Genomic DNA, 17,332 nt, shown 5'->3' on the forward strand with positions numbered 1-17,332 from the left:
AAAAAAAGCGATTTTTGTACATTGGTCCAGCCTTCGCATTCATTTTTACCACAACTTGCCTACAACGTCATTCTGGAAGATGTAGCGTAGCGATCAGTAACATATCTATATGTGTCTGGGTTGCGCCTGTCTGGGCCGACAGAGTCCTCACTTTCATCGAAGCACACAAGGCTGCTTAAGGCTGGCGTTTACCTTGCGAGAAATACTGCAATCTCAATAATGCTGAGAACAACACGTTATGGCGGCATTTTAAGAACTGGAGTGCGCGCTACAAAAGCGAACACATGACGAATGCACCGGTAGTTTGATGAAGCGCTATCTCATTTTTTTTTTTTTTCTACTGACACTGACGGAGGTGGCAAGCCAGCTGCTGAAGCCTTTTACTACATAACCCATTTATTTACACTGTGTCACACTGTGACCACGGAGGTGCTGACGAGCGCAAGGAAATTGTGAATTTTCGTTGTTCATTGCTCATGTGTTGGCTTCCCGCTACCAAAATAAGAGACAAGCTCTGAGCGGCCGCGCAATAAACCAGAAATGAGCAAAGATAGGAATCACAGAGAAACATGTACAAAAAAATAAAAAAGAGTGGTTTGACGTGGTTAAACTGAGCAGCCGTGCGGACGCATGTGTTTAGCCTGTTTGGCCCATGGTTTTGCTTTGCTGGGTCGTTGGCACGTCTGGCGACGATATTACTCTGAAGTTAAGCTCTGATCGAGGTTAAGCTGGTTTGATGTGTTCGTTCTGAAGGTGGAAGTTGCTGAAGACGACAGTGTACAATGCGCGCAACGCGAGATAGTGTTGTGGTTTATTGTTTTCCTGTATGGGTCTGCACGAAACCCTGGCCAATCTCCGACTGTGTGTACATGCCATCGTTTTCGAGGCAACAACAACAACACGAGGCGTGATCGGCTGCTGCGGTTGCACACTGCTCTCGTGCAGTGGCCAACGAAGCTGATCCGTTCGCGCCGCCGGGAGTTCAAAATTTCCAGTCGCGGCAATATTTATTTTATTTCTGCACCCTCAAATTCAGGGACGCCACAAGATTTTTGGTTGGGTTCAACCCCATGAAGTAGTGCTTTTGCACCAAAAGCCATAAGCACATTGAAGAGTACAGCTGTCTGAAATGCAACATCGTCAAAGATTCGTGCTCAAGTAGCTGGTTGGCCCTACCCTAGAAATTTTATCAGCAAAGTCACCAAGAAAGTCACCTACACACGAGGAGCACAAGAGCTGACAAAAAAGATAAAACGTGTTGCGATTCCCTACGTGCGTCAGATCAGTGAGGCCCTTTCTAGGATTTTCCGTAAACACGGAGTGCACACTGCACACATGCCAACCAGCAAGCTGCGAGCCGATGTGGTCAACGTGAAGGACCCGCTACCACGTGCCAAGTTCCCTGGCGTTGTTTATCGGATACCTTGCAGCGACTGCCCCTCCGTCTACATCGGGGAAACCGGGAACTTCCAGCGGCGCACGAAGGAGCACAAGGGCGACATCAGAAACAAGTGCGCTGCAAAAAATGCAGTTGCAGAGCACGTGCTGTCCACTGGCCACGACATAGGCTGGGATGAGGTGGAAATCTTGGCGATGGAAAGAAACCTGTCTGCAAGACTGCATCTAGAATCCCTAATCATCCAGACAACGGCCAACACACTAAACAAGAATCAGGGCACGCTACATCATATCTACGTGAATAGATTGCAGGAGATTCTGAAACCTATATAACCATCTCTTCTTCTATGACAGCCTTATTGTGAACAAGGGCCCCATATGGGACCCGAAACGTCATTTTTTATCTTTTGACTTGGTCAGTGACCCAATTTTCCTTTGTGAATAAATAATGGTTGGCCTTTGAATATCCGTGCAACGGTGCAAGGCCTGAGTTTCAACTTCTTGCGTTGCGGCGACACTGCTTCTCCGCTGATCACGAACACGTGAGGCCAAATTAAATGCGCAGGGCAAAATGCCTCTCGCAGACACGGACATGCTTGGAGTCAAAGCTAAAGCCACCGCTTTCCTGTCGGGGTATTGCACGCTTCAATATTTTGCGCTGCTCGGCAGACAGAACAGCGAGACCTTTTCCTGCGTACCTCTGTAGCCGGAGCGGCAACCCGTCAACCCGTCAGCAAGTATTCGGCATCGCAGGCGTACGCGTCACATGCATTGTACTTATTTTGCAAGCGAAGACAAAGTGAAAAGAGGAAATAGTTGCTGCCGCACTGCCGGCATCCCATTCTGCTCGTAGACTCAAGGCCGTAAAGACGCTCGCTTCCTCGCGTCGTTGCCCCCACAGGACTTTTAGCGCCGCCTCGTGGAAGGTGCGGTCAACATATGAAGCTCTCCCATAGCGTTACGGAGAAGTTTCATGACCATAAAAGCATTGAAAGACTATGGTAATACTGTTTTGAGATTCTCGTTTACTATTCTTTATATGGCCACAAAGATGGCGCAACATTCAGCAGTGAAGACAGATGCACACTGTGGAAGTCTTACTGTTTCTTCCCAATTCTCTCTTACTGCACATCCAATATAAACATCGGCTTTTGAAATATCAGTACAAAACTCCGTGAAGCCACTAGATTTCCCCTCGAGTGCCCTCGAGTGCAAGAAATTCTTGTATAATATGTTGTTGTGGAGTTTGTTTTTCATGGAACTGTGTAAGAGGAAATTGCGGATTTCAGGAAGACTGTATCATGGAGGTAATGGATCTTGTCTTTTGGCAATGGCAGGTAATGTGTCTCATCATTTTATTTAACACGATGTCACTGCTCATGCAATTATCCCCCAAAGAGAAGTCTAATTGTGCCCTGGTGATGCAAAACTAGGGCCCCAGTGTAAACTAGCGACTTCTATTTAAAGAAACACTAAGGACAACGCAAACTTATTTCAGTTCTAGGTAAAAATTGATTCTATGGCTCTTTCTGCTTATGTTGGTGTTTGTATGGCAGCAAGAGACACATTTATTGCCGAAAAATTTGAATACTTTTCCCACCACTTGATTAAAACTTCCAATGTCGAGACCGAAGAGGACTCGGTGATCATTTTTAAGAGGATGGTGGCGTAACCTGGTCCCTGGGGATCTACGTAAAAACTGTTTTCACGCATCGCAGTTTGCTTGCAGGCCCAGCCAGCGGTGGCGACATCTGCATTTCATTTTTTTACCTTTCCTAGCTTACAAAAGCTCTGTTTTCACCCAAGGTAGCATCTCTTGCATTCGAATGTGGTAATGTAACGATACAGGACCGCTTCAATCTGTCCTCAACATCCCCAAGTACAATCACATCCCCGCAACTTTGCTGAGCTGTAGACTCTGTAAGCAGCTTCCACTGCCTGACTTTCGCACTGCTTTGTAACAGTTTGCACTTTGCACACCATGTGGCAGAGTTGGCATATAAAGAAGGCAGATTCTTCAACTTCCTGGCACATTCCTTCACTGGATGTGCAATGTATGCCTATGTGCGCTGACATTGCCCTCTGTCACACAACACTCTCAAGCCTGCTGCATTAAACTTGATGGTTAGTGGAGTACCGCACGAGCCAGCTTAACACTACAGGGCTCTGGCTACAGCGTCCCACAATCCACTATGAAAAGATACCACACAAGGACATCACAGTGGCTGCCTCAACACCTGGCAGGAGAAGATCACATTATGCCAAGTTTGGAAAGATGAGGGACTGTGAAACTAATGCACCGGCACAACATCTGATGTGGATTTGGATGCCTACTGCACACAAGTGTACCGTATTTTCCGGTGTATAAGACGCACCTGCCATATATGCAGGCTGTTATTGAAAAAGTTGGCATATAAGACGCACCCGTGTACAAGACGCACCCCAATTTACCTAGTTAGGCTAGTGAAGCTTAAAAAAATATGCTTGTGTGACCATCGTGAAATGCACCGTACCTGTGAGTTCTTAAGCAACGCTAAGTGATCGATAAGGCGACACTCATGCCATACCCGCCCATGTTTTAACAAAAAAAACGAAAGAACTCTCCTTATGTCCATAACAACATTTTATTTTCACTTAAAACCTCCGAAGTCTTCATCTTCGGATGCGCTATCAAAAAGTTTGCCCCTTTCTGGAGGCAATGCAGCTAAAACATTGTCTTGGCACAATGCACGTACTACGTACACAGAGCAAACAAAGTTGCAAAGGGAGACTAAAAAAAATGCCGGCTTGTCTTGACAATGGCGAAAAGTGCGATTGTCGCCATCTATTTGGCATTTCACATTACTTTTGCTTGGGGCCTCCGAAACGGCCGCGTGTTTATGATCCCGGAAGTCATCATCCCTGCCGTTTCATGATAAAGTGTCATGATAAAAAAGTTGCGCATGGCGGTCCCCGTATTATAGCCGTGTTACAACCGCGTTATTGGTAGCGATATTTTTCCGGTGAAAAAAGCTTCAACATGAACCTGAGTAATTTCTGAACTCACAAAAAAAGCCGAAAAATTCGCATATAAGACGCACCCTTGTATAGGACGCACCAGCAAGATTTCTGAAAAAAAGCCGCGTCTTATACAACAGAAAATACGGTAGTCATTCACCCCATCTCTGTGCATGTGTAATGGCTCCAAGCACATATTGGGTGCCGCATTAGATCCATCCTCAAACCTGGCCACAAAAACTTTAAGCTCGAGTTAGAGGTGTGCCAGAGACTCTGCTTATGTCTTGGCGCATGCAAAAAGGCTAAAAGATCCGTTCACATGTAGTCTATCCTCAGAGCAATACTTACCCTGCTTGAGCATGGGACATCATTCAGCCAGCTGACTAAAGGCGCCTAACATCACAATTCACTGCAACGGTGCCAGTCAAACTGACTGATCATGTATCAGTGGACCTCTTGCCAAAGCATCAGCTTGGAAGAGAGCTGATTAGTGACAACCAGGATGCACAGTGCAATAACTCGGGACTCTGCTAACGAGAATTGTTTTGCCACTAATGATCCCAACACACCCAAGCTCTTTGGGGCCTTTATGAAACCATTCACACGGGACCACAAAAGGTGAGTCCAGGTAAAAGTGCCTTCACTATTTTCATTCAGCCTAGAAAGTCAGTGACCTGTAAGCAGTGCTCTAGCAACATGTTCCTCCCATGGCCATATCTCAACAGTAAAAGGGAAGGAGTAACGGGAAGCTTATGCCCAGATAACATGACTCCCCAAATGGTACATTACCCGTAAGCTGTAGATAGCAGTGTAAAAAATAGGTCTTTTACACACGACTGTCACACTTGCTGGCCGTTGCTACACTGGCGTAAGTAGACCAATATGTCGTAATGGGAGCCAATGCATGCAAAAGGCCAGCACTGAGAAAAACTGGCTTCCCACGCGACTACCGCTCGAGGCCCCATCGTAGCTTGGCAATGATGCTTAGCATGATCTCGTCGGCACCGCCTGCAATGGACAGGAGGCGGGCGTCGCGGAAGGCCTTGGCCATGGGCATCTCCTCGGTGTAGCCCATGCCCCCCCAGTACTGCAGGCAGGTGTCGGCCACCTCCCGTGCCAGCCGGCCGGCCTTCAGCTTGGCCATGGATGCCAGCTCAGTCACATTGTCCCCGGCCATCATCAGAGCTGCAACAGCACCACAAAGAACAAGGACTGTTTAAAGGCCTTTCAGTTTTGGGGCTAGTTTATTCTTGCATTTGAAGGTGAAAACTGGGCATTACTACCTGTCTGAATTTTAATGTCACTGAGCACGACTCCATCCAATTAAAGGTGCACTGAAGAGGAATCAGAACCCTTATTTTTACCGCCGGAACTCAATCTACACGTTCCGAGCGTTCTTGGAAACTTCGAATTATTGCCCTGTGTGGCCGATTTCCCTCATTTAAATCGGATTAACGTCCGGCTCCCACATTTTTTTTTTTAAATTCCCCGCAAACAGTGGCAGGAGTCGACCAACCTTTCACCCAGTCCCCGTGGCAGCTTGCCGCTCTGCCATCGGGTGAAAGCAAAGAGTCCACGCGTATTTTTATTTCCGTGCACCTAATTTGCAGCCATGTAGTCTCTGACTAGACCTATTTATTCACGGAAATCTAAAAGAAACCAAATAAAAGCGAAAGCAAAGTCGCCACGTGACTGCCTGAAAGGCACTGCGTGCATTGGTCTACTTCTCCCACCGTATGCGGGGAATTAAAAAAAGAAAAGGCGGGAGCCAGACGTTGATCCGATTTAATTAGGAAAATCGGCCGCACAGGGCAATAAATGGAAGTTTCTAAGAATGCTGGGAACATGTAGATCGAGTTCCCGCGACAAAAAGACGAGTTCAGATTCCTCTTTAGTGCACCTTTAATGTTTTCAGTAAACGTAGATTCTCTAGCTCACTCCGTCTGGGCTGACGTTTGTCTGGCAGCAAATATCAGTGACAAAATTGGATTCAAAAATTTTCCCACCAGTTGTTTCAAACTCAGCCGTCCTTAACGAAAAGGATGGGGTGCCAGTGTTTTGAAGAGAATGGCAGCGTAAAGTGGCCTCTGGGATCTGCGCCCACAGATCAGTGCCAACACAGGCATTTCAGTTGCAAAATCTGCCAGCGATAGCAATACCTGTATTTCACTTTTTTGGTCTTCTTTGGCTTATAAAAGCTCCGTTTCCAGTGAGGGTGGCCTCTTTGTGATTAGGCCACAGTACCCCATCGGTACAGGACAACTACATAGTCGGCAGTGTCCAAGTAAAAGCCAGGAAAAGCCACTCTGTACCACATGGAGTCGTACAGAGTGGGTTGGGCACTGTTGTATGATGGGCAGTGAGAGAAGTAGTGTGGTGGAAGTTCAGGAAGGAGTTCATCTAGAGCTTCCTAGTGGCATCTTACACTGAGGTGTTCAGGACAGATATCGATCTGTCAGCATAACTTGTGTGTTTATCAACAACTGATTTCATTAATCTACTGCACATTATTATTGTCCTGCTTACAGAGCTTAAACGGAAACAATGAGCAAAAAAAACAAAACAAAAACTAAACAGTAGTGCCCACAGTTGCCAGCACTGGCAAGTCATGACCCAAACACAGTGACCTTCAGAGATTTAGTTTGCTCCCATTTATGCAAAGAAATAAATTGCATGATAAGAGTTGCTTGTGCATATAATGGATCGTGTTAGCAACACGTACTGAGAGCAGAGCTGGATGCACACAGATGCTGTACAGCAACAAAAAAAAATGAAATCTATTGGAAACAAATAAGAAGCTACAAAAGGGCGTTCGGATCCCAAGTCTTAAATGCACGTACTTCCCAGTATTCTCTGGGATCGCAACAGCAGTGCCAGACTACTGTCTAGAATTGTAGTACTATCATGACAACTGCCAACAGTTGATCAAAGGTACTGCTCTGAAGTGCACTCCAGCTATTAGGTAATTCCTTGTTGTTACTGCTACCAAATTATATTTCCGGAAGGCAGCTTTACAAGCAGAAATATTGTTTAACTTAGTACCTGTAAAACTTCCTCAGGATGAAAAAAAAAAAAAAGGTGTTTTACCTAGAAATGAAGGGTGCATACACTTGTATCTAAAGCTTAGAGGCCATTGCATGCAATGCAAAACTTGAAACCAAGACAAGTGGCAAGACTGTACATTAGAGTTTTCAAGGCTGCATGCACTTGACAGCAGCTGTCAAGCTGGATAGTAATAGAGCAGTTTTTTAATATCCCTGAGCTCCGCGAACCCACCGACCTTCAGAAAATGGGGAGGAAGCATTGAGGAGGCACGGAGCCAGAAACAGTAAACAAAAGTACGCACCAGCTGCCCTGTATCCCAGAGCCCGGAGAGCCTCGACCTCGGTCTGGAGTTCGGCCAGTCGGAACTGGATCACCTGGTTCTTACTCAAGGGCTGGCCAAACACCTTCCGCTGCTGGCAGTACTCCAAGGTCTCATTGATCACTCGCTCCAGGAAGGGCACACCTGCACATGCACAGATTCACAGTTATTAACAACAAAAACAATATAAAATATGTGATATGAGGGGTTTAATGTCCCGAAGCTACACACGGGCTATGAGGGACATTGTAGTGGAGGGCTCTGGTCTAATTTGGACCCCCTGGGATTCTTTAACATGCGCTGACATCGCGCAGCACACGAGCACTATTACAGTTAGCCCCTGTCAAAACGAGGCTACCGTGGCCGGTGTTCGATCCCGCAACCTCTGGATCCATAGCTGAACACTATAGCTGCTGATACACTGCAGCGAGTACAACAATGAAAAACAAAGTGTGCAGTTACACCAACAATGATGACAACAGTACATGCACAGAGAAATGAAGGTATGTACTGAAAAAGATGTCATCAGCACAAATGCTCTGATGACAAAAGGTACTGAAAATTTCTGACAGCACACAGCCCGCTAACGTTGTTGCGGATAAGAAAGAGGTGTTTGAGGGCACCTTTAAGTGAACTAAAAATTCCTAGAAAAAAGTGGACGATGACAAAGCTCACCTAACACGTGTGACATGAGAAGGTTCACAGCAGGCTCACATCAAACAACAGTATGGGAGCATATGCTTCCACTCAACTCTTTAGAAATTTCAAGTGATGCAATTCAGCATAAAGATAAAAAAAAACTCCCAAACCTCCGCTGCATCCCTTGCCAGAAAAGAGAAGACGGAACAATACTAGCTGCACCAAACTCCCTAGTGTCTATATAAATGGGCAGTAGGGCAGAAACAGTCAGCTGGGCCAAAGCTAACAGTCAGCCGGTCACAGATCAACACTCTAAAGACATATCTCTTTTATTATTATTTTTTTCATGGGAAACCGAAGCGACACATAACAAGGCCAGCCACCGCAGTTGCTTCTGGTTTGTTAACCGACTGTTTATCACACCATCTGGGGGCATTTGCACAGGCATTGTGCAGCTAGACAGGAAGGAAGACTTTTAAGGTCACGCAGCCAATGCAGCTCTTCCAACCAAGCCTTCCAGCATGACACAAATGTCAGTGGAAAGTGGACATTGCAGGACACTGTATGGCATGTCTCTTGCTATATATATCAAAGGTACTATGAAAAGAGTTTGATACAGATGTACAGCACTACAATGCATCCAGATAGAATTTTTCACGGGATATCCAAGGTTTTCGATACAGCCAAGTACTCTGAAACTTCCGAGTTTGAAAGAAGCCAGTCTGACTATGGCTAGCTGCAAAGCATGCTGCTCTTGCAACTGCAGGTAACGTATTGAAAGGTAAACAGTGCAAAGACGAAGACCACAGTAGAAGAAACACAGGACGACAGTACACAGGATAGAAACACAGGACGACAGGCAGGTAACGATGCAGGTGGCGTGGGTGCACTCACAGTTGATGGCCGCCACCAGCCGCTCCACCTGGAACTGCAGCATCTGGTACATGAAGCCCATGCCCTCCTCGCCCACAATGTTCTTGGCTGGCACCCGAACATCCTCAAAGAAGATCTGCGCCGTGTCCGAGGAGCGGTGGCCCAGCTTCTTGATGCTGCGCGCCACTGTCACACCTGCAGGCACACAACCAGCACTAAGCGCACTGCACGTGCAGGGAAAGAAGCCTTGCATATTATTTTATGACCACTGCTGCTCTCCTTGCTTCGTTCACGAATCAAACGCCACAAATCACCAAGTGCAAGCGCGATGTCTGTTTAGCCAAGCTGTGAGCACACAGTGCCAAAATGTACATAGCATGCTTGCAAACATAAAAGTGCAGATGACAACGTTTTTTGGACAAGTCATGACAGCAAACTATTTTAGTAACATGAAGCCCCATCCAGGATATAAGTGCGTGACAGCTGAAACGGTAAAAGAGAGGCCATAAAATTTTTTCACGATCTGCGTCAGTGGAGAGTGACTAAATACAGCTGCCATAAAAACAGTTTGTGATAACATGTGCGTCATAAAAATGAAACAGAGAAAAAAAAAGCAATGCATGAGATTCGTGTCAACAAGGATAGTCATGGTGAGTCACTGGTGAAATAGTAAACTATTCTGAGCCTTCCGACTAAGTTTTTACTTGTGGATTCTAAGTTCACCTGTTCCCCACACACTATGTACTTTTGTTCGGCTGCTTCTGGCAACTGTCTGGCAGTAAGCTATAGTGTTCGCGACCAATGCAAGCATCTTTCTGCATTCTCACGAAGAGTTAACTCCAAAGGTAAATTCGCCAAATGCCTGTTGCACTCAAGAAAACCTGGATGCACCCACTACAATGTGTGCCAGGGACTCCCAAAACTTTCTGCTCTGGCCCAGGGCGAAAAAGCACCGGGACTAGCAGCTTCATGAACAGCATAAAGAGGGACCCAGTTCCGGGCTCACATGAATCATATTTGCATGGATGGAATATTCTCACTTGGTAGACAACAAGCCTGGATCACAGCCGTTGGTTGGAAGCGATCAGTGGGGAGATTTCAACTACAACACATTACGTCAGCAGGCAACTACACCATACACCCTGCTGAAGTGCCTCGTTAGGACCCCTAGTTTCCCACAATTCTGAAAAAAAAAAAAAAAGAAGCGTACATATGAACAGTTTCAGCGGAACTGTATATTAGCAGCTTACATGCGTTCTATTTATCATGTTGTTAATTGTTGTGGGCACCAGTAAGAATGACAGATCAGTGGGAATTTAACTAATTGAATCACACGAACTATCCTAAAAGCTAGAATACGGCAATAAATGAAGTTCTGCCAATGTCTTGACTTCCTTACTCCCCCATCCACTCAAGCAAGCTGGTGCGACAAGCCCAGCAGCACTGGCGACAACACGTTCACACTCTTCTACAGATACAGTCCTAACAATGGCATCTTGTGAAAAAAATATTAATAGTGGTGGTACAAAATATTTCCAATTTCAAATACTGAAGTCCAGCCCTCTTGCAGTACTGCATCTTGCTGACAGGCACAGTCACAACAGCAGGTGCAGGGTTATGCACCTTGTGTTCATCAGAGATAGATTTCATTTGCTTGAGGGGGGGCATTGAGTCAAAGAGGTGCCATTGCTCCAGTGAACAGAATACCAAGCACTACGAGACGCACCTGAATAAGAAGTTTGCGGGGATATGGTGGCCACAACTGGTGAAGGACAGAGTTAATTGGAGAGACATGGGAGAGGCCTTTGCCCTGCAGTGGGCGTAGTCAGGCTGATAGACCTGATGCAGAACTACAACAGCCACATTCAGTTTTAATGACGGTACATTTAGAGTATACGAGACATGTTTGAAAAAATGCGTGTTGTTTTGTGTGTTAAATGGGCGTTATGGTTTTCTGCGGGACATTGCAGATTTCTAGTTACGAATTAATGGAACTTCAAGTTTACCGCAGCAGGAAATTAGGGCCCTAAGACATTGCCGGGCAAGACTAGCATTCCATGGGCAGTGGCGTGGTTTCCTTCCACCAAAATGCAGCTGCTACAACGTGGTGCCCGGTCCACATGCTTCGTGCAAATGCCAGACTGACTTCAGAACACACCTCAACCTCTGCTTGAAGCAGACATTAGGCCTAGCTGGTCACGCGGAACATGGTGAGACACGCTGCCAGTTCCAAAAGACAATGACAGAGACAGAAGAGATAGACACCACGAACTTGGGCACGCACCATGCTCCCAGCATTTGTGGTGTCCATCTCTCATGCTTTGTTTTTTGGTGCAGGTAACTGCGTTCTTGACTTAAGCATCTGCCACAGGGGAGACCCTACCGGGTGTCTTCATGGGCAGGCAGATGAGAGACTTGGCCTTGTGAGGGGGCCCGTCGGTGCGTGTGTTGGCTAGGAGGGCCATCCAGTCTGCCTGGCAGCCATTGGTGATCCACATCTTGCCCCCGTTAATTACCAGGTCATCTCCTCGACGAACGGCCGTTGTCTTGATGCCTATTCGGTGCAAGTGAAGAGAGGGGGAAGTATGCAGCAAACACTTGTTCTAGGACTACTAGTCAACTCTTGCTGACGAATAAAAAAACGATCGGAAGGAACACCAGGCAAGACAAACAAGAAAGAACATATTACTGAACTTCCAAGGGGATCTTTATTCAAGAGCATAGACATTCATACATGCATTAAAACCTTATTCAATCAAACTTATCCAGAACCCTATTGCAGGACTGACCACATTTCAGCAGAAAGCTCGTTGTAGCATGGTCAGTTCCCCTGCTACATTACACCTTCAACTCTGATACTCAGAACAGGAATGGTGAAAGCGTGCATGAATCATAACATTACACTTTCCTATTCCCCACAAATGTAATTAAGATAGGAACATCGAATACATGTAAGCCCTGCTCTTAGACAATGTTCACTTCTTGGCTTGAAAGCTGTAGCAAATACTAATACAAGAAAACTGCACCTCTGTGCACACTGCAAAAATGCGGCCACAGTAAAAAAAAAAAAGCAAACCTGGAAGAGAGCAAGTACTCACTGGCGACGTCAGAGCCGCAGTCCGGCTCGCTGACACCCACGCAGCCCACAATGTCACCAGCAATGGATGGGGCCAGGAACTCCGTCTTCAGCTCATCACTGCCAAAACTGGCAGGCAACAGAACCAAAACACCGTTACAATGCTGTTCAATTGTCGAGAAAGGAAAAAAAGAAAAGGGAGATACACCACGAGCCCCAGTGCCAGAGTAGTTACTCCGCCATGTGTAGCTAAAGATCACACGCAGGCTTCTGGCATATAGCAAACTGCGGAGTTAACATGGTTCCGAAAGTATTCTACTCGGCCTGGTGTACGAAATGGAACGGGAACGGAATGACAGCCACAGCTGCAAAAATGAAACAGGGTAAAACTGAGCCTATTTCACACAGACTTCGGTTGGAATCAACTATTTTCATTCCTCTATCGCCCCCTGTACACTGGCATGCACTTCACCCGGTACCACGCTCAAGATCAAGCTAACAGCAGTTTGCACCTTTACTAATGCCTAGTAGGTAAAAAATCAGGACTAACAGTGAAATTCCCACGCTGTTGGTCAGGCAGGGGCAAAAAATAAACAAACATGACATTTTGCAAGCCCTGCTGCTTGCTTTCTCAAACTGACACTAACTAGACTGCAGTAAGCTTGCCAAAATCTTCCCCACTGCCAGTGCCCTGCTACCCATGTTCTTTCATTTGGAACACATTGAGAGAAGAAAGAAAATCACTTTGTTAAACAGTGATAGAAAAAGTGTGCAAAAAATCCTAGGCAGGGAGCACCAGGATGCACTGGTTGTCCAGTTGGTTCAACACCTGTCACATACTTCATGTAGAAGCCCAGGGGAAGGGGGGGGGGGGGGGGTTAGTTACTGGGCACTGTAAGATACAGTGCTCCTGACTAGCACAGGGTGAGGATGGCGTTGATGTGAAGTAGCAAGTCTGTGAAAGGACATGAAACTGGGTGATGCTGCGTTGAAGGTGGGGTTTGGGAACTGTCTGAAAGGAGTTACAAAGCTGTGTGTAGTATGCCTTGATAATGCGTTTGGAACACACAAATAAGAACGGCACAGAGCAATCTCCATTTGAGTAAATGCACCTGGCATCATTAAATGCACCTGGCATTGTGCCAGGTGCATGCATGCCTTTCATAGGCACAGCATGCAGGTAGAGCATGCAACAACTAACTATCAAATGTACTTTTAAATGCAACCAAACAGCTCCCTTGCTGCAAATTTCTTAGTCCTGCTTGGCAGATTCTTTATGCTGATTGTCCATCAGTATGCTGACACGAGACAAGAAATTTTCTCAAGCATCCTAAACAGCATAAATATGACATGGCCAAAGAAAATGTGGCCATGAATAACACTGACTAATGTACACCCGTGCGCAAAAGTGGAGAGACCACGCGAACTGACAGAACTGCGCGCCAGCGCTTTCTCACGGCGCAGCGCCTGCTTTTGAGATATGCATAGGGTGCCTGACCAAATAAGTTAACCCGTCTTTCTACCCATTTCTTCCAGACACGCCTTTATACACAGACAAATCGCAACTACCGCCATTCCCGTGGTCTCTGCACTTTTGCGCACGACTGTACATGGGAAACTAGCCACCAGGTAAAATGGAACAACGTTAGAATGCCAAAAATGGAGCAGCACTCACTAGGTTGCTTAAATCTGGAATCACTCGTCTGCAGAGAGTTCCTAACACATAAACAGACCAATGGCAGCCAACACTCCAATTAAGCTAAATCAATGAGAAGATTACTGAGGGGAACATAACATAACGCTTTCTGTATGCGTATAAGGCACAGTTGGCATGAAAAGTGATTCCAAGTTCAGGCAGGCCAGAGCGTTCTGTTCTATATTGCTTGGCGGCCACTATTTTCCACACAGTGACTTTTTTTTTAACATGCCATACTGCTGCTGCTTAAGATGCTTGAAAAAATTTCTTGCCTTGCTTAAGCACACTGCAAAACACCAGCACGTGGAATCCAACATATAACACTATGCAAACTTACACCAAGGGTCTGTTGCATTTACAACATCATTTTGTTGCTTGCTCATCTGTGCATGCAGTATCTGCATGGTGAGCTCGTGGAAGGCATGAATGAATGCTTACACAACGGTGCATATATTTGCTCAAACACAGAGGGCTCAGCACCATTCTTATTTGCATGTTCCAAATACAAGAACTCGCAACGGAAGAGTGTAATGAGCTAAGTGGAGACCGTAGCAGTCTTTTCAACTATCTCCAAATATGTATGAGTATTTTCTTTATTGTCTTCTTTGTGGGGCAGCTCAGATTTTAGCAGCTAAATTTAGCTCATCATGTTTAAACCTCCACCTTACCGTCCCACTGCCATCATCAGCACTGCAGTGCAATAATTACCCATGTTCACCACTCATCAACTGCTCTTCTCGTTCAATCCTTTGAAAGTTTTCACAAAGCATATCATCAGGTCTACGTGCAGAAGTTGAGAGCTTAGCTGAAAACTTTTTTTTATCTTACTCCTACCAGGCAACTTTACCTATCTTTGTGTACGCAACACACGCTGCCTCGGTTTACGTTACAACCTCTGTAATTCGAATGATCTTTTTTTTCTTACTCCTCAGAACAAATTTATTGCGCATTGCAACTTTGCACACTGCTTGGCCCTGAAACAATAAAAATTACCACAGGTTTGAATGAAGCTACCACACTGTGTGCATGCACGTATTTCGCCAGATAAGTACACACATAAAGTGAAGCACCTGGCTAGTGCAGGGGTGCACATGTCTGTGTGGACAAGAATCCCGGAGGTAATACCGCCACAGTTGATGGCAGCAAGCTCTTCCGCAAAGGCTACCGTAAAGCTGTAGTCCAGGCCAAGGCCTCCGTACTCTGCAATTGACAATCTGAATTCATTTCGAAGCCTGTTCATTCCAAAATCTGCTCCTATCACTATGCATTCGTGACTCCATTTGTACACGATATAATCTTTATGAGGCAGGCATTATCAGACTTATCACAAAAGGCATGAAAAAACAAATAATGAAACAGCCAACAACATTTGTACAAAAGGTTCTACAGATTTCAGAACAGTAAATACAAACAAACAGAATGCCTTCTTAAAATTTGCTGCCACAGTAAAAAACAATACATGTAGCCTGCACATCACATCTAATACAACATCCTTGCAGATGTAAACTTGAGCCATGCACAAATGCTGCGAATTCAAATCCCAGAAACTGGACTATTCCCAGAATTATCTTGGATTTCAGCATTAATAGAACTGTAGCAAGAGTGAAAAAATGACTGACAGGAACATAGACTGTACTCACAATACCTGAGGGCACATAAAAGTTTCATCAAAGTTCCTTGCATGGAGTGGGCAACAAAACAACATTTCCAAGAATCAGCTCAAACTGTTGCCACATATAAATCGGCACAAAGGCTACCATTCCCTGAATTAAATATTTTTGATTCATGGCAGTGCCTTTATTATATACAGGTGAGATATTTGCGAGAGAAAAGACTTTCTGCTACCAATTTCTATCTACCTACAAAGGACAGAAGGCTTTTGAAATACCACTAGTTCTGTAAGCTCTGCCCATCTTCAACAAGCAAATCTGACCTTACATAATAAACATGACAGAAACCAAGAGCCACCGAAACCAAGCAGCATAGGGGATTTTTTTTTTTTTCCAGCTATTTGCAAGGCTGATTGCTTGGAAATTAATAGTGTAATTATTTTATGGCTTAAAGATAATTATAATGAGAAAGCAGAAGGAAAAAGCAACCACATGCCACCACTGGGATACGAACCCATGGCCACTGAATTTCACATCCGGTGCTCTACCAACTAAGCTACAGCAACGGCTGTCCAATCTGCTTTCGGGGATATCTATGTGTAGTGTAAGAGAGCCTTGAGAGTGTTCACCAGCGCCACCCTCATCCATAGTGGTGGACGTAGTACGTCCTATATTAGCGGTTCGGATTAAGCTTCGGATCCCGCCAGCGGCATGTGGTTGTTCTTCTGCTTTCTTATCAGTTATCTTTAAGCCATAAAATAATTACACTATTAATTTGCAAGTAATCAACCTGACAAACTGGGAGGAAAAAAAACATCCCCTATGCTCCTTGGCTGCAGAGGCTGTTGGCTTCAGTCATGATTGTCATAACGAGCACCTCTTTTTCCCTTCCTTTGTCTGCTCATATATAATATAGTTCTAGCACACTGTTTCCCAACTGCCCAAGACTCTTAGACCAATGTGCTCGGGGAACGTCTACCAAAGTGGAGTAAGATTTCTCCTCTACCCTAAAGGAGGAATAAGCCGCACTCAGGTGGATGCTAATGAGTTATTACTCCCTTACCTCACTCCTTAATTACTCCACCTTAGGAGAGTCCCCTAAATACAATAGACTAACCCTACCTTTGCCTCAAGTTGATCGATTTGGCCTTGTCCTGCCATGTGCTAGCTGCCCTGGTTAGCTCAGTTTTTCTTCTGTTACGAAGTTTCTGTAAAAGCCGTATAGCTTCCCTTTGTTGCCATATGCCTGCTCCTGGGCAGATATTAATTAGTAATTACTCCCTTACATTTAAGACTCTGGATGCAATATACCAATGGCTGCTGAAAGCTTAAAACAATAAAATGAGACCACAATGGCGAATAACCAAGTACCGTATTTTCTGGTGTACAAGACACACCCATGTATAAGACGCACCCGCCATATATGCAGGCTTTCATTGAAAAAGTTGATATATAAGACGCACCTTTGTATAAGACGCACCCCAATTTACCCAGTTAGGCTAGTGAGGCTTAATTAAACACACTTGCGCGACCATCGCGAAATGCACCGTACCTGTGAAAAGTTCTTAAGCAACGCTAAGTGATTGAAAAAGTCAACACTCACGTCATAGCCGCCCACGTTTTAGCAAAAAAGAAAAAAACAAAAGAACTCTCCTTATGTCCATAGCAACTTTTTATTT

General features: G+C 45.3%; 1 protein-coding gene across 1 annotated transcript in view; it reads right to left on the minus strand.

Moving 5' to 3' along the window:
* The window catches only part of LOC149362870 (putative acyl-CoA dehydrogenase 6), a 25,527-nt gene continuing 8,195 nt past the window's right edge, over positions 1 to 17,332 (minus strand). Inside the window, exons 3-8 of the mRNA XM_089573293.1 lie at positions 15,114 to 15,243; positions 12,370 to 12,476; positions 11,655 to 11,825; positions 9,293 to 9,466; positions 7,742 to 7,903; positions 1 to 5,580 (exon numbers count right to left, since the gene is read on the minus strand). Coding sequence (XP_089429419.1) covers positions 5,342 to 5,580; positions 7,742 to 7,903; positions 9,293 to 9,466; positions 11,655 to 11,825; positions 12,370 to 12,476; positions 15,114 to 15,243 — 983 coding nt within the window. The 3' untranslated portion in view covers positions 1 to 5,341. The remainder of the gene's footprint in view (positions 5,581 to 7,741; positions 7,904 to 9,292; positions 9,467 to 11,654; positions 11,826 to 12,369; positions 12,477 to 15,113; positions 15,244 to 17,332) is intronic.

Source organism: Amblyomma mixtum, chromosome 2 (assembly GCF_055824585.1).
Source record: "Amblyomma mixtum isolate Tamu chromosome 2, ASM5582458v1, whole genome shotgun sequence".
Taxonomy (NCBI): Eukaryota; Metazoa; Arthropoda; class Arachnida; order Ixodida; family Ixodidae; genus Amblyomma; species Amblyomma mixtum.